Here is a 17712-nt window from a genome sequence, read left to right as displayed (position 1 = left end):
TCACAAAAAAAGGGGAAAATGGAGGGTAAACCAAAGGAAAGAGTCAAGGTCTCTTCCCTGGTCATCTCCTGATTTATTCTGCCCCAAGCAGGACCTTCAGTCACCTCTGTGGCTGCTGAGGCAGCCAATTTCTAAACTCTGCTTTAGCTTAGAAATGTATTATAGGGCCAAGAGGAAAAGACAATTGTAGCAATAATTTTAAATCAAGATTCATAGGTGATTTCTTTTTTGTGAATGGGATTTGCTTTCCATCTAATATCATCCTTTTTTTTAATGTTTCTACTGTAGTAGTGTTGCTGGCTGCCTGGTTTTTCTTCTCCTTTTTTTCTTTTTTTTTTTTTAAATTCATTAAATAATTTATATCCCTTTTTAAAATTATTTTTGTTAGCTCACAATAGAAGTTTGGGGGTTTGTGGGTGGCAGCTTTGATTTATGATTGTGATGCATGGCAGGGATTTATCATTTGACTGGTTTGCATCTTTAATCCGTGAGCATAATGAGCTGCTAAAAAGAGTTTGTTTAAACCAGAAAAAAAATGTATTCAAACGTCAGTACCACTGAGAATGGAATTTTGGCCTGATGCTTCTTTGAGTGCACGTGGTCAGTGAAAGCAGATGAACAGAATGGAAATAGCTGGATGTGCTTCTGGAATATTGTCCCTGCTTTGGGACTGGAGGGTGGAAATTCCCCTTCATTGTATTTGTCTTCAATCCAGTTGAAATCCAAAAAATGCAGGGCACTATTAGATTTTTTTCTTTTAGGAGAGCTTTTCCAAAGTTCACAAGAAGGTATGAGGTATTTTGGTCAAAATTTTGGATAGATTCTTACAGAGGATGAGCCCAAACTGCTGCATCACCAACGGGTGAGTGCAGGGAGTTTTCTTATAAAAGGCTGTATTTTGTCCATTACTGAAGAAGGAACAATGTACAGTTTGTATCCAGAGTCTTCCAAAAAGCACAGGAGGGTCTGGACTCTGAGAAAGAGTCTTTTCTTGGTTAAGGAAGTTATTCCACTATAAGTACTGGCATTTTGTCTGCTGTAAGATTAGTGTAATTAAGTGCAATTAATGTAATTAAGTTTGTCCCAAAACTGGTCTTTTGGGGGGAGTTATTTCTTCTTTTACTTAAATTTGTTTAGTCAGCTGTAACTGCAAATGTGTGACAATACCTTGAGGATGTCTGAACAGAGGAATAACAACCAGGAAATCCTACCTTGGTGTAACCACAGTTACTGCCTCATGTCCTGCCCCTTTACTCCTTCCTCCAGGAAATTTATCACTTATTTCTTCGGGAACTGTGTCTCCTTTGGGACTGAAGAGCCTGGATCAACACTTAGTGCCCTGGCAGTAATTAAGCCATCTTAGTTGTCCTCATTACTCCTTACTTATTCTCAGTTCTTTCATCAACCTTCTCCCAGGTTCTCCTTCTCTTCTCCTTCTCTTCTGTCAGCCCTCTCTCCTTTCTGCTGCCTTTCCAGAGTGCTGTGCAGGAGTTATCCCTTTTTCAAGCAGAGGAGACAGAAATTTGAAGAGACAGAGCTGAAGTTCTTTGTTTTAATAAACCTGATGTCGCCATATACTCCCCAGACCCTGTCACTTCTCGTGAGAGATGAATTCCAGATGAAAACTCCCCAGGGATCCTCTGGGAAAGCTGCTGCTGTGTGCAGATGTTGCATGCAGGAAATAACTGGGTTATGGCAGTGCACAGCAGTCCTGTGACTGGGAAGCTGTCTGGGAAACCCTCGAGATTAATTCAGCAAAGCCTTCAGAGGATTCCAAACAAAAGTGTCTTTTTCTAGGATATGGATCTCTTTTCCTAGACTTTTACAGAATTTCCATTGACACTGGTGCAACAGGGTCAGAACAAGTGTTTCTCACTGCCAGGTAAGCCATGGTTTGATGTAATTGCAAATTTGGCATATATAGTTCTAGCAAAATTGGATACAGGAGAGCAGTTGTCTGGATATGATGGGATAATTTTCCCCTCACATTTTCTTAGATAATACTTGATAACATTCGATATCTGCCTCAGCTGGAAAGGTCTTGGGGTTAGTTTGGCTCTAGATTTGAATGTTATGACTTACTCTTGAATCTGTATTTCCTCAGTTTTCCTTGTGCTTCCTGTCTTTATACAAAGCCAAAGCCAGAAGTTCCAAAACAGAAACCCACAGGAAAAGCAGCTCTGCTAATGTTTGTCTTGAGCAGAAACAAATAGCAAGAGAGATTTCCTGCAAAATAATTTTCTTGTGACAAATGTAGCCTGGATTCTAGACCAAATAGTCTGGTTAAATCTGCCTATTTTTAGGTCAGATTGTATCAGTTACTGATTTTTATTTAAAACAAAGGTAAGTGTTTTTCAGTTAACCATCTGTAGTTTTTTCAATCCCATTCAGCTTTGACAAATACATTTAGCCTTTACTATAATATTTGATTTATTTCTTGCAAAGGGGTGAATGGACCTGTGATAAAGATAAAAATTCAAGAAGTAAAATTATTTGGAGAAAGCTTATTTGCAAAGAGCTGATGTGAATGATGTAACTTTTAATTAGTATGTTAAGCACTTCACAAAAGTTTTGGGTTTTCCCAGCAAAAGGAAACTCCCTGTCCAAAGCATTTAGACTGGAATTCATCCCACTGAAGTTCAAACCCTGAAACTGTTTGCTCTCCCTCAATATCTGCTGCTTCCCCATTGATAACAGATGGAGGCTGGAGCAAATACATTTATCACTTGCAACATGCCTTCCATGTGTGGATCACACTGAACTTGCCACTGCAGATTTAAGCCTCAGTTAAATATCTAAAGATTAGGGAGATAAATGTGAGCTTTCTGGACATTCCAAGTGAAGATAAAAGGGTAAGAAAAGAGAAAAACACACCTGGATCAGGATTCCAGCAGTGGGCACTGGTGGCACTGGGGCTGTGTGTAAACTGGAGCTGTGAGCTCATACAGACTCACCCACTGAGCTCTGGGCTGGGAACTGCTGCAATTCCTGGGAAAGACAACTGGAATGAGACAGTGAAGGTTTCCCAGTATGCCCATGACTGCAGTTATCCCACAGCAGCACTGAACCTTGGCCATGGGCTGTTCTGTCTTTGGAGAGGTTTCTGCTGGGATTTCAGTGGAGGGAGGGAAGTGAGCCACACCTGGGTCAAGGTGGAAGTGCAGGAGCTACTGAAGAAAGGTAGTTTTGTGGTTGCAGGTGAAAAGGTGTCAGCCAGGACACAGTGGAGTCAGAGATGAGTAAGAAAGTCAGGAAAGGGGCCACAGTGTGAGTGACAGGTGAGAAAACTGGCTGGGCCTCTGAAATGTGCTGAAAGGAAGAACAACTTAAACACTAATGGACTGTGTAACTGCTGTTTAGCAGTTGTAATCTGGTGTAAATCTAGGTTATCATAGAACCCTGACTGGGCACTTCTGTAAGTCCCCATTATATTCAAATATTCACATATTATTTGATTCTCCACTGGAAATCAAGTATTACATGGAAGTATATCCATATATATAATAATATAAATAAAGAAGTCCATATCCATGGGAGTAAGTTCCACTGTAAGCAGCTGAAACAATTATGTTTTATTAATTGTGTCATTATATGTGTTTATATCTGTTACCCATTAATCTTTGAATCTCCACAACAGTACTGTAAATTCTTCTGTTTTCCCTCTTCAGCATTCCTGTCAGGCACTGTAGCAGTTCCCCAGCCAGCCTGGATCCACAGGAATGCCGACAGGCCAACGATTATGTGCATATGGATTGCTCAGTTCCTTGCCCCAGTTAAGTAGTTCCTGCTTTTCTATTCATAAGGGGTCCAGTTGGACTCCCTCTCCTCTACAAGGCTCCCAACTTGCCTGGATATCTTCACAAGTCAGATCACAGATGTCCAAGCAGAAATCAATGCTGCCATTCACTGAATTGTATAATTGTTGCCTTTTCACAGCGAAGAGTTCTTGATAAGATGCAGTGCAACAACAACAAAAAAGTAAAATCAGTGCATTTAATGTTGTCATGTTCTGAACTGGGCTTAGATGAGACAGTTAAATGAAGTTAAATAAGATCTTTCCTACTGAATCAGAAACTGCAAGTAAGCTTCCCTGCTTATTCACTGCATCTTTTTTTCATTTTGAGAGGGGAACAAAAATGGGGAATGTGCTGGAGGAAAGGAGCACCATCTAGTGTTTAAAGAATGATGCTGGAGAAGGAAACATTGCCATCAGTTAAAGCACAGACCGTGGAATTCTTTGGCTGACTTGTTTGCACATAGGAAAACAAAATATTCTGGAAATGTAACAATATGCTGTTCTTCCTGGGCATTGTGGTGCCTGCAGGATGACATGTCAGACTGCATCAGGAACAGCAATTTGGAAAAATATTCTGCCTGTTTGTCTGTGTTGGTGAAAGGAAAAGCTGAGGAAAGTTTTTTGTTCCCCACCTCCAAATAATTTAAATACTAGCAGGCCAAACCCACTCAGCCTTTGCAATAATGTGCAATACAGGAGGTGAGTGCTGTACACAACCCTTGGCAGTGACAGTCAGGGGTAACACACTGCAGGAACCTGCAAAATGTTTATCAAAATGCAGCAAAAGCAGCAGTTAAACCAACATCCCAGCAGGCAGGTCTGGACTGACACTGGGGGGGAGAGGATTTGGGGGGAGTGTTGTCTGTAGGTCCTTTGTTCTGGGAGGCAAAACCCGACAGATGTTCTGTGCAAGCTCTGAACTCTGGGGTTCATCTCTAACTGAATCCCTGCTTCTGAAAAGTTATCAGACAAGAGACAAAGTCATTTTTGCTTTCTGTTTTGTGAAAGGAAGCAGTGTATGCTCTCAGCCACTCTAATTTTGGAGCGTGATCTCACTTTCCCAAAAGCGCAGTACAGATGTGCTGCTTGTAATTTATTGGTGTTTCCTGTGCTTCTGTAAACATGACAGCATGAGCCTGGCACACACACCAGCTGGGCTCTCTCTGCCTCCAGAGTAATGAGAGACTCTCTTTTTTTTCTTGCATATTTACCTGTTTTTTCCAGAATAAAACGTGATCTTATTTGAGAACTGTGAATGCTTACATTCATTATGAGATAAAGCCATTACAATTATAGAGAGTTAGGCCAGTCTCTCATTTTTGAGAGGAAATATATTTCTATTTTCATGTGTAGTAGATGGCCTTGTCAGCCAAAAGTGCTACTACTAAAATATCAGTTAATTTTTGGGAGAGAAGAACACATCAGAATAAAAGGGAATTTCAAGTATTTTCATGTCTGACAAGCTTTGTGGTCCTTTTGGGAGTATAACCACTGTTTGTGTATGTGTAACATTGACTTGCCTGTTGCACTGTGCTTAGAAGTTATGTGCACCCCAAAAGCTTCAGTGGCCCTTGCCTCTGGGCAGGGGGGAAATCCTGTCTTGTGATATTGTTATTTTTATTTGTGTTCTAGACATTTCTTAGCAACAGAATGTCATCTGTGTCACCTGTGCATCCAGGACAGGAAAACATGAAAGGAAGAAGCAGGTAAAGGAAAAAAGTATTGTTTTCATTTATATTCACCACAACAACTCAGACATAAGTTGCTGTTATTTACCAGTCCACATCTGGATTTGTTTGTGAAAATAAAGGGCCTACATGAAATAAGGAACTTATTTCCCAAGAAGGGGAACTTTCTGTTTACATGAATCATTTGTGAAATTAGGGGGTTCTCCTGCCGTGTGTTGTAAGGAAGCTGAACAGAAAATTGAAAAAGAGAAGTAGTGCCCCCAAAGTTTTGAGGATTTTGGATCCTCTGGTTCTGGGATTTTCTGCAGGACGTAATCACTGACAGCCAGCAGGAGTCAGGGGTGCTCTCCAGGCCAGGCTTCACCCAACTGATGAGATCAGGGGTAAGTGCTGGGGCACTTCAACTTGTCTAAATGACTGAGATAAGGAACCAGCTGCTTCTAAAGAGAATCAGTGTTTTCTCTGTGTACCTTGCCAAGAAAGATGCCACCAGAAGAGCAAGAATACTCTGTATTTGGGGAAGAAGATGCTGAGAAGTATATATGGAAAAAACATTACTGGCCTGTTATTAAAGCAGGATCAGCCCTTCTTACTGTCTGCATTTACTAAGAAGTCCTCACCTTTTGACAGCAGAATCACAGAATCTGATATTCTAGCCTGAAAAAAAAAGGGGAAAAAATTAGTCTTAGTTTGCAATGTTTAATCTTTTAGTGGATCCAACTTCATGTCATGTGAGCTGACTGGGGAGATAACCTCCACACCTCAGTTGCTGTAAGGAATCACTCCTGTTCTCTGCCAACACTGGTTATCTCCTCCCTTGGCACTTCCCTTACCAGTAGGTGATACCTGGAGGGGAGGACTCCAGGAATTCTGCAGTCCCTTATGGCAACCTCCAGGTAGAACCCATGGACAATCACATTGAATATTCAGGTGTTTTATATCCTTTACATCCTTTAGCAAGGAATGAAAATGTTGTCTGGCTGATGAGATGGTTACTGAGAAATGAATCAAGGCATTTAGAAATGAGGACAGAGTAAGAAGCTCTGGGGAATTTAGGATTTCTGGGTAACTTGAACTTCCAAACTGTCAGAATTCAGTCAGAGGAACCTATTTCATAAATAGCATTAACCTAATAAAAACACCATTGCAAACATCAGCTCCAGCCATCGTAACAACTATTTTGACAGCAACCCTTTTGTGCTGTATTTAAGGGTGAGAGTGAAAAGCTGAATGTCATTAAACATGGAACAGTCTCCTCCCAGTTTTGGATGAATGTGCCACATCTGACTGTTTTCTGTATTTGTACCCAGAGCATGTTTGAAGGAAACAGGCACACACTGTGTTCCAAACATAAGGAAAAACGATGTGAAGTTACCAGTGGCAGTTTGATGTCTTCACAGTGAAGTTTTCTATTGCAGAAGTTCTCTACCACTAACAGCAGAAGTTCCCTGGAGGGAACAATTACATAAAAACACAGTCTGGTCCGTGGTCATTCACGAGTCTAAACCCCATAAGCTGCAGCTTTTCACCCATTGATGCCGCCTGCATTTTCTGCATTTTCCGTACTTTTCCCCCACTCCTTCGGCTGCTGCTGCGTTGTCAGGCAGGGACAGGGCTCGGGCTGGGAGACGACACGAGACTGCAGGAGAAGGGCGTTAATCTGACCCCGGGCTAAGGGAGCATTTGGAGGATCGTTTTTGGGCGGTCTCAGCAGTGTAACAGCGCACGGTCCGTGCGGAGCGCGGGGAGGCAGCGCCTTCCCCCTCAGCAGAGCCGCTGCCGGGCAGGGCCGGGATCGGGATCGGGGCCGGGATCGGGGCCGGGGCCGGGATCGGGGCCGGGTCCCCCCTCTCGGGGCCGGTGCCGGGGCGGGTCCGAGCGGTGCCGGGGCGGGGCGGCCCCGGGGCGGGACCGCACTACAAGTCCCGAGAGGCCGCGGGCCGGGCCGGCCCCGCTCCCTGCGCGGCCGCGGCGATGCCGGCGGGCTCCGAGGGCGAGGACGGCCCGGCCGGGGAGCAGCCCGGCCCCGGCGGCCCCAAGCTCTGCGGGTACCTGCAGAAGCTGTCGGGGAAGGGGCCCCTGCGCGGCTTCCGCACCCGCTGGTTCGTGTTCGACCCGCGCCGCTGTTACCTCTACTACTTCAAGGGGCCGCAGGAGCCGCTGCCGCTCGGGCACATCGACATCGCCTCCGCCTCATTCAGCTACCACCAGCCCGAGGCGGGCGCGGCCGCGCCGGGGGACGAGCCCCCCGCCTTCGAGGTGCACGGGCCCGGCGGGGCCGTCGCCGTGCTCAAGGTAGGCCCGGGACTCATCCTCGGCCCGGCCCGGTGCGCCCCTGTCCCCGGTCCTGCCCCAGCCCAGTCCCCGTCCCCACCCGGTCCCCCTCCCGGCCCAGCCCGTGCCCTGCCCGCGGGTTTTGCCCGCAGTGCCCCGCGCTCTGCCCCGCCGTGCCCCGGCGCGTTGGCACAGGCAGGGAGGTGCCGCTTCGCAAACGGGAGCGGCAGTGCCGGGCTGTCCCCGCTGTGTGCTGCGGGTCCGTGGGTGTCCCCTCCCTGGGTCGGTCGGTGTGGGGGTGTCCCCTCCCCGGGTCGGTCGGTCTGTGTCTGGGTGTCCCCTCCCCGGGTCGGTGTGGGTGTCCCTTCCCCGGGTCGGTCGGTGTGGGTGTCCCCTGCCCGGGTCCGTGTCTTTGTGTCCCCTGCCCGGGTCCGTGTCTTTGTGTCCCCTGCCCGGGTCCGTGTCTTTGTGTCCCCTGCCCGGGTCCGTGTCTGTGTGTCCCCTCCCCGGCTCCGTGTCTGTGTGTCCCCTCCCCGGCTCCGTGTCTGTGTGTCCCCTCCCCGGCTCCGTGTCTGTGTGTCCCCTCCCCGGCTCCGTGTCTGTGTGTCCCCTGCCCGGCTCCGTGTCCCCTGCCCGGCTCCGTGTCCCCTGCCCGGCTCCGTGTCCCCTGCCCGGCTCCGTGTCCCCAGCGCCCCTGTGAGGGCGGACACGCCGCTGCCGAGCGCGGTGCGGGACGGGCTGAGGGGCTTCTGGGGAAACGAGTGGGTGGAAGGAAAAGATTTCCGAAGAAATCTGGTGGGTTGTGGTTTTGGAGGCAGAGAGGGAGGGGCCGGGTCCCAGTGTTGGGGTGTTTATTTTGCAAAGATGGTGCGTGGCACAAGTCTGTGTCTGGGTTGCACTGGGAGGAAGGAAGAGGAGGGAGAATTGTTTCCTGAGAGTAGCAGAGGCTCCTTATCTGTACAAGGACTCGGACCTTCGCAGGGCGAGAGGCGAATGTGGGGATTGTTTTACATATCTTTCCTCTATTGTCACGCCTAGGAAAAAAAAAAACAACCGAGGAAACCATTTCCACTCAGTGAAGAAGAAATAAATCCTCCCGAGTATCCGTGATTTTTGATTGCTGTTGAGGCAGATGAGCCCCTCAAGGAACGTTCTTGTGCATTGAGTGTGACTTTTCATGTGAATTTTGTACTTTTTGAGCATAATCCATTAAATTATTAAACAGTACCACTTGCTGTTGAATATTGGAAGATATCTCTTACACACTTCTTAACAGTGGAGAGCTGAGCAGTGATAGCACGTGCTGAGATTGTGGGACGTGATTGTATCAAGCTCTTCAGCATTCTGTTTTGAGAAGTAGAAACGTCAAAATGCAGAATCATCAACATACTTTACTGAAGAATAAGCAGGTTATTTAACTAGAAAACTAATATGATAATAATTTTAACTTATTTGGTGAAGGAAAAGCAGTGCAATCACATTGTATAGCCTTAACCAAAGACTTTATTGCTTTCTATAAATCTACTTTTGTAGCCTGAATATCTGTGTTATGCAAGTTAAAGCTGCGGACTTGGTGTGAGCTTTGCTTTTTGGTAGCTGGAGAGTGTTTTGCTCAGTTGGGTTTTTTAATTAGCATTTAGTGATTTTTGTGTGGAAATCTTCAGAAAGATATTTAATGCGTGTTTTTTGTTGTGAGGATCCTTTTTCAGTAGGAGGGCCTTTACTGAGGACCGTGGGATTTGTGATTAGGAGTGCAGTGGGATACAGTATCTGCCACCTGTGTAATAAATAACTAGTCTGACAGGCAGACAGGAGGAGCCTTGGGTGTTTTCTGCAGTCATGAAGACACAAATCAAACCCAACACTGATGCAGAAGTATCAGGAACAGGGGGTTTCCTTCTACATATTTTTCTTGGTATCTTTTGGTCTGTGATGCTACTGCTCTGCCCATGTTTTTTTGTATCAGGGGTTTTTTCTGTACTCTGGGAAAGAAGCTGCATAGATTGGAGCTCTCCCCAGGTTTCCCTTATGGGGATTGAGAAGAGGTGCCAGTTAAGAAAGTCAAGTTCGTTTCTGTAATTAGCAGAAAAAGCTGATTTTGCTTTGTGTGCCTCTTGTGTTATGATGATTGCCCTAAAGTGGTTGAGTGATTGTCTGTAAAAATGCTCTTATAGGTGTTGGTGTACTAAGTCAGGAATTAATGAAGATCTTGAGGGATGTTGCAGGACCTACTGGCCTTCCATGGCCATGTGATTCACCAAGGCTTTTGCAGCTGGAATTAATTTTCTTCTACCCACCATGGTAGTTCTTTAAGGCCTCTAAAAACATCCTTTGGCTAAATTAGGTAGATGTGGAATTAAGAATTCAAAATGTTAAAAAAAAAAAAATCAACCCCAAACCTCCCCCACTCTGATCCAGCCCCTGTTGAAAACAAATGTGATTTAGTCTGTCAAGAAAACATTACACACAGAGCACGAGGAATAAGGTGAAGTCAAATGGATTCTTCACCCTGTCACTCACATGCCTTGTTTTCCTCAACTTGCTGCGTGTTCAAAATTTCCACATCTTGTGATCTGGCCTTTCCCAGTCAGGATTGTGGACTCAGAAGAGCAGTAGGAAATTCCAGATTAAACTGATGGTGCTGTTGAGGAATGCATTATTTTTCATAATGCCTCAGTTTTTGGTTAATGTAATGATTTCATCATCTGGATTGCTCAGTCTTCTGTCATTTAATGGGAGCTGAGGGATATATGATGTACTCAATCTTTGTTTCTCAGTTAGATAACAATTTTGGGAGAAACATATTGCTGCCTTTACAGCAAATAAAGTAAATTCTTCATATTTTAGGACTGTAGATAACCAACCTGCCACTTGTGTGATTGTAGCTTTTCTCTATGTTTCCAACAGTTAAAGTACAGTAGAAGAACATAAGTGTGTGTAAAAAGCTTTTCTATTTAAATATATATAACAAGTACCATTCCTTTAGGTGAAGAAGCTCAGAAAATTGTGTACTTTATGAATTATGGATAGATGATGTTTGAGGATATTTTATGGGAGGCATGCAAATCCTGATCCTGCAGATACTTGGTGTAACAGAATGCTGGTAATACAGTCAAGTGAACATTTGGCTGTGTGCACACAGTGAGGCCTCTCATGAAGGGGGGAAAATATATATGTGTATATATATATTTCTAAATATTTTTAAAGCAGTGTCTTGTAGACACACAAAGAAACACTGGCCAGTGATGCTGGACTGTGTCTGGACACTCCAGTGTGGGTGACCTCTCTGTGAACAGTGGTGAGCTGGGAGGGGAACAGGAATTTTTTGAAAGAAAAAAAATCTTTTCTGGGTTATTGGCCGAGTGTCAGCATTCCAGGCACTGCAGATTTCAGAGCCCAGATCCTTGGAAGTATTGGACACCAGACTTGCTGAAAGGAGGATTACTTTGGAGCTTTTGCTCTAATTTGTCAGTGCTCTGGAAGGATGTGGGTAATGATGGGGGGTTGAGCTTGGACAGCATTGCTGTGGGAACTAAGGCAGATGAGAGGGTGGCTCAGCTGTGAGGGTGATTTGTTGCCTGAGCTGATGCTTTTTCCTTCAAACTCTGCTGGTTAGTGGTTGCAATGCTTTAATTAAGAGTTGGGCTGCCCTCCAGACAAAGCCATCTGGCTCCAGATTTGCTGTTTGAGTGTAGCAGGATTAGTAAATCTTAAGAAATGCAAACTTTCTGGTGATTAAAAAAAAGCTCAGGGGAGACTTTCCCTGTGTTCAGAGGAGGACTGTGGCAAGAATTCTCATGAGATTCCTCAAAATATCAGGTCTTGTTGCATTTCTTTGCACTCTTCATTAAAGTGTTTAATGTTGGCATACATGTTCCACTAGTGTGTCCAGGTACAGGAAGCCAGAGGGTGTTTGTTTTTTCCAAATCATTCTGCTTGTGTCGTGTGTGCATCAGAAGGTGGCAGTTCTTGCATCATTCTTAGTGGGGGGATATAGGGAATGGTTTTAATTAATTAAATGATAATAATTTTCCATCATTGAAGTTGAAAACTGCATAGTACTGTGTGTCTCTTCACTTAAGTGTCTCTTGCTGCTACTGTTGCTTGTAGGTTTGCAGTAGTAATTCTTTTTTTTACACCAGTTTGGGTGGCATTCATGGTGGGTTTTTTTCTCTCTGTTAAAATGTTGCTGGTGTGGCTCTGCAGTAAGAAAGCACCTTAGCAATAGTTTAGTCCCAATAAGGATGTTTTGGTGAGATTTGGTTGATGCTGCAGCTGGTTAAATGTCCTGGCTCTCGTGCTGGGCAGTAGCCAAATACTCAGAGAAGTCATGAGAAATGGGGCAAGCATGGGACTGTTCCTTTCTTGGACAGGTAAAGTGAATTAAAAAAAAAAAAGTTTGCAAATTTGTTGTGTTTAGGAGTGGGGGAAGAGGGAGACGTAACATGTTCCGTGTGTGTTGGGTTTTTTTTAAACTGTCCATTTCAAACAACAGCTTCGAAGATTAATTTTGTTTAAACAAAACTCATTTAAACAGAGATTTTCCAGGATAGTGTTTTAACTGTAAATAACTAAGATGCTTACATAAACTCAGCAAAAACCATTCAAAGGGAGTGGAGAACTCTGGAAGAGAAGGAAGGCTGTGCGTGGGAAGGCAGGAAGGCGAGGTAAGGGGCAGGGCAGGAGCAACTGGGAATTTAAAAGCAGCCAACAAGGAGCAGCTCCATTTAAATTAATTCCCGGTTCTCCAAAGGTGACTGGGGAGAGAATAACGGGCCAAGTGGTGAGAAAGGGTCATTAAGTTCAGGGAGTCGTGGGCAGAAGTTAATTGCAGGTGTAACTGGATGTGCTCCTGGTTAGCTGTGTTGTGGTAGCAGGGAATGCTCGGGAGCTACATCCCGTGTCAGTGGAGCTCCTGGAGCTCTGCTGGGTTCTGCTGGAGCACGGGAAAACACGGCTCTAGGAGGCCTGTGTGTGAGTCCATCCGAAGGAAATGGAAGCTCTCAGGCTGAGCAGAAGTGAAGGCTGGTTTAGCCACTGGCTAAAAGTGCAAAGGGAATCCTTGAGCGCAAGGAATAGCGGGGGGATGTTGCTCTTTGCAGGACTGCAGCCTGGGGCCTGGAAAAGCTGCTGTGGTCATTGCCACGCTGCTAGAGGTGGCTGTGGGACTGATGCTTCCCTGTGTCCAGTTCTGTGACACTTAGTGAGAAACCTTACAGACAGTTCTAAGCTATTCTTTTGCCAGGTCTTTTTTTTTTTTTATGGGGGAAATGTTTTTCTCTGGTTTCCCATGAGCAGGCAAGCAAGAATATATGAAACTAATTTCCACTTCAGATTAGAAGTGTCTCACATATCTTTCCTGTCAGCTGAGAACAGTGAACCTGCAGTGTCCTTGTGTATGACTGGTCGATTTACTAATGTTGCCACGATTTATTTATCTTATATCTTACCCTGTTTATGATGTACTGAGAGGAGCTGGAGCAGCAGCTCCAGGAATAACCGTTTTCTGTTTAACGTCCTTGCACGGTGCTTTGGAGCCATTTGCTGTGGAATGTTGGGGACGTTAAAGCTCATACAGGTACAAAGAGCCAAATGGTAAAACAAAAATGTGTGTCTCTGATTGCTGAACGCTGAGATGGCAAATTGCTGAGCCAGAGAGAGCCCCTGGGGAAGCAACAGTTCTTGTTTGCTGTGCTGTTTGGGCTTTGTCTTGTAATTAGTTACTGCCAGGGTCAAAATATGATGGCAAATGGGTCCTCAATTTGACCAGACCAAAAGTGTTCTATCTATGATGAAGACAGTTCTATGCCATTGCTGTGCTTCACTGCATTTCTTTCATAAGGAAATGTGTGTTGTTTGTGGCTTTTCACTCTTTTGTGGCTGTGCCTTGCACAGGTGCCCTCTGTGATAAATAGAACAGGAAGTTAAATTGTCTTTAAAGAGCAAACTTAGTCATTTGCCCAAGCAAGGAGGGTTTTTCACTGATAATTCCACCAAGCACTTGGGGAAAAGGTAGAAACAAGGCTGGCTAAAAGATAAGCACTATTTTTTCTTACAAACCAAAGGACTTAGAGGAGTGTCTCCTCACAAGTGGTAACCTTTTGCTCCTGAACAGACCGTGTCACTGGGTCAGGTGCTTGTCCCAGACTGGCAGCTGAGGATGTATGTTGGGATAACAATAACCTTTCCATGGGAGCACCTGCAGTGTCAGCTGCCATCACTTGTCTCATGGTGTTATTTGTGTATTTTCATTTGACGTGTTTTGAAAAGACTTAGAGCTGTTATTCAAGGTGTGTTTGAATTCTTGCTCACTTACTACCTGTTCACTTTGATCACTTTGGGCTTGTAGATTAAACATTCCTGTTGGGTTTTTTATTTGAAGTATGATTTTTCTATAGGAGCTGTTTAGCTCGTGGGATCATCAAGAAATACAATATGTAGATTTAGTAATTAAAGTAGGAGGTGTTGAGATGCATGATTAGTTTGTTGGTTTCTGCTGGTGAGAAAGCAATTTAAAAGGAAATGGGAATCTTCTTGAGTGTGTATGGGATCTTTTTTCCTTGTGATATGGACTGTAGCTATGTGTTCAAACAGTGCTTTGTGTGTAACTAAAAGATGCTGCTGCGTTTCCTAATGTTTGAGTGTAGAACTGGAGAAGAAGAATGCATGTGACAGCTTCTAATAGAAAATGAATTTGGCTTAAAAATTAGGGAGGGGTGTGTGTGTGTGTGTGCATGAGGTGCCTCTGGTACACTGGTGGTTATTTCTTGTAAATCCTGCTGGTTCTGAGTGATGGTCCCTTGCTGCTCTGCTCGTTATCTGGGTTGGTTTTCCTGCTGCTCTTGGAATTGCTGTGTTCATGCAGCAGAGAACACGCAGCGATCTCACCACTGCTCTGGCTCTGTGTGTTCAGGCTGCCACTCGTCAGGACATGACCTACTGGCTGCAGGAGCTCCAGCAGAAGAGGTGGGAATATTGCAACAACGTGGACGCAGCCAAGAGGGACAGCCGGACCTCCCCCACCCCCAGTGACTTCTCCAAAGGTCTTGTTGCCAAAGACAATCCCGGTACGTTGGAAACTGGAGTAAAACCAGAAGGATGTCTCTCTCCAGTGTCAGCTCAGCAGTACAAGGCTGTGCTGAGAACAGCCTTGGAAGGTTGTTTTTTTGCACCTTGTTTCTATATAGACTTCGTTTACGGTGCTATAATTATTTAACATAAATGTCATTTTATATGTGATTTCGTATCTCTTAAAAAATCTGTTGATTTCTTGTAAAACATATTTTTAGAAATGAAGTAGAATGGAGTAGTGTTATGACTGGGTTTCACTAAGTACAGCTTAGATTAGGCAAGTTGTCTTTCAGTGCTTACAATATCTTAGTGTAGTAAATATCCTGAGGTGTAAACTCCAGGTTTTAATGTGAAAAAGTATTTTTTGGGTTCTGAATGACCATACTTTGTTCCCTAAAAAGTACGGTATGGTGGATCTGTCTGACTCTGATAAAAATGTCTTGCCTTTTAAAACTGGAAAACTGTTTACCCTGATACTACACAAGTGAAATTCAGTCTCTGTAATATGTTTAGGCAAGGAAAATGTAATTTCAGTGTCAGTTATAAAAATGTATTGGTGTATTATACAAAGCTATTCTGTATTTTTTACTACATTGCTCAGGCACTTGTGAATTGTTTTATTTCTGAGCCCCTACAGAAATGGATTGCTTGCTGGTTTCTGTTCTCCATAAATAAGCCTGAGTAAAATCCTGTCCTGTGCCAAGTTAGGCATTAGTAAAATTCTCTTGGGTCAGACATATTTCATCACCAGATTACATATTTGGTTCATCTCAATTTGCTATGTTAAGTGTTGTTTTCCCCAGCCTCCTGCCCTCCCCCAGGTCAGATCCAGGCTGCAGGGTTGCTCTCTAACCCGCTTTGTGCTTTCCCTCTGCCATGGCTGTGTGCTCAGCTCGGCTGTGCTGAGCTCTGTGTCCCTGGGGGCTCAGCCTGGCTTTGAGCCCCTGCAGTGATCCCTGCTGGGAGCAGGGCCCAGCTCCTCCATGGGCAGTGCCCCTGAGCTGGCAGGGAGCAGCTGCTTCTCCACGGTGGTTTTTGGCCGGTGTAGTTTCCAGGAGCGGTTTACTGTAGGGCCAGGTGAGCGCCAGGATTATCCTGGGAAATTGTTGGGAATGCCAGGTGGGATGGCTTGAGAGCGCCTTTGTGGCCACACACAGCCTGGTTGGCAGCTTGTCACACTGGTTGGTGCTGGTGGTGGGAAGGGGAGCAGCCTTTTGCTCTCCCAGCTCTTTGCCTTTCTGCCTTCAGCCTCTCACACTCTGCTCCTCAGGCTCCCTTTTTGTGTCCTGTTGTCTGACCCTGTGCCGAGCTGAGGGAGCTCAATGTTAGCCAGAAAGGAAGACTTCTTTGTCATTTCTGCCAGATTAAGGAGTGGAATATGTTTACTGGGCAATCAGGTGACTGCCAGAGCTGATGGAAAGGAGGGAACAAGGCACAGTGGAAAACACAGGGAGGCAGAGCAGAGGAGTAGCAGCCCTGCCCTCTTGGCAGTGGATTGTTGGATCAGATCAACTGGAATATGTAACTTGGCCACAAATCCATTTGTTCTTGTTTGTGCTGCTTCCCTCAGAGCTTGGGTACAAGGTGGAATAAACCTGCTGTCACTGCACCGTGTGGAGGTGCTGCTCCCTCACTCCAGTTTGGCAGCAGATCCAGTACTTTAGTCACTGATCTGGTATTTTCCTTTCCTCTAAATTGTTGGGGAGTTTCTGGATGAGCAAACTGAACGTCTTTGTGTGATTTTTTTTTTGATTATTATTATCTGAATTTGTTTTTAATTTAAATTATTATTGTTTTTAAATCTAGGACAAGGAATGTCAAGGTAAGATAGAGGAGCTCAATAGGCCCATCCCTTTCAGGGACAGCCTGCAGTTAAGCTGCATTATGTGTCATTTGGAACTGCATCTTGAGTATCTCATTTTTTAGGACAGATCAGTGATGGCTTTATTGTCAGCTGAAGTGTTTAAGTAAGAATTCCTTCTGGGGGAAATGCAAAGAGCCTGAGTGATTGATGATTGTTTCTTCTTTTTAATCAAGTGCTCCAAAAGTTTCCTGTAGAATTAGGGGATTCTCTAAGGCTCTGGTTTGGTGTTGATGACTAAGATGTGCTTTATACTGGAGCATAGAAATTGGTTTGTTTTGCTGGTGCCTTAGTGCAGATGCTCTCACTAATGTTTTAAAAGGGGAAGTGGTCTGTCTTCAGTCCAAAACCAGAACTGCTTACTGGAACCTTGCCTGTTTTGTCCTCTCCCTGGCCTGTCCCTTCCCAGTTTAGAAATCTGGACTAACAGGAACATACATAAAGCCAAGGTACTACTTTGTGGATCAACCTTGAAAGGTTTTTAAGAACGTTCAATGTAGTGAAAATCACTTTATTTGTCAGAGTGGGATGTGGGAAAGTTCGTGTTGCAAAAATTAGACTGCAGGATTTGTCATGGAACTGCCTTGCTACCATGGAAGTCAAATTATTTATTCCTTATGGGAAATGGAATTATTATTTTTTTTCTTGAAATTGATTGAATGTTAATGTAGGTTTTATAATTTCAGTTCTTGGTGATGTTATTCCTCACCTCTTAATTTGCACTAATAAAAAATGCAATGTCATGCATTTATAAGATTGTTGCGTTTTGAGAGAAGTTTAAAAACAAGATTTTATTTATTTATTTATTTATTTTACGCGATGATTGCATTAACAAGCACATGAATTAGTTGTGCTCACCTGCTGTGCAGTCCCTCCCTCTGACCAAACCACTGGCAGGGATCAAGCACAAGGAGCAGCCTCAGGTTCAGCCACACCTGGCAGGTCTGGGAGAGGAAATGCAGGTGTTAGGAACTCAGCTCTTGAGCAGTTCCTTTACCTGGGCCATCCCAAAAGGGATTTGG

At 44.6% G+C, this 17712-nt stretch overlaps 1 protein-coding gene and 1 long non-coding RNA gene across 4 annotated transcripts in view; one reads left to right on the top strand and one right to left on the bottom strand.

The window, feature by feature from the left end:
* Nucleotides 1-606: 606 nt before the first annotated feature.
* Nucleotides 607-7712, bottom strand: LOC127462148 (uncharacterized). The gene is made up of 3 exons (XR_007900315.1): nt 7615-7712; nt 6105-6141; nt 607-3945 (listed from the first exon to the last, which is right to left on the bottom strand). It is a non-coding gene; the product is annotated as an uncharacterized LOC127462148 (long non-coding RNA).
* Nucleotides 6958-17712, top strand: part of TBC1D2B (TBC1 domain family member 2B) — a 33101-nt gene continuing 22346 nt past the window's right edge. Inside the window, exons 1-2 of one of the 3 annotated variants that reach the window (XM_051770495.1) lie at nt 6958-7779; nt 14672-14825. In XM_051770495.1, the coding sequence (XP_051626455.1) occupies nt 7459-7779; nt 14672-14825 (475 nt within the window). In that variant the 5' untranslated portion in view covers nt 6958-7458. Of the gene's footprint in view, nt 7780-7858; nt 8018-14671; nt 14826-17712 lie in introns of those variants that run through there. The other 2 variants (XM_051770494.1, XM_051770496.1) reach the window with 2 other exon arrangements.

The sequence above is a fragment of the Manacus candei genome, unplaced genomic scaffold (assembly GCF_025592945.1).
Source record: "Manacus candei isolate 608988 ecotype Guabito, Panama unplaced genomic scaffold, ASM2559294v1 h1tg000119l, whole genome shotgun sequence".
Classification (NCBI taxonomy): Eukaryota; Metazoa; Chordata; class Aves; order Passeriformes; family Pipridae; genus Manacus; species Manacus candei.
This window is presented reverse-complemented; position numbering and strand designations above follow the sequence as displayed.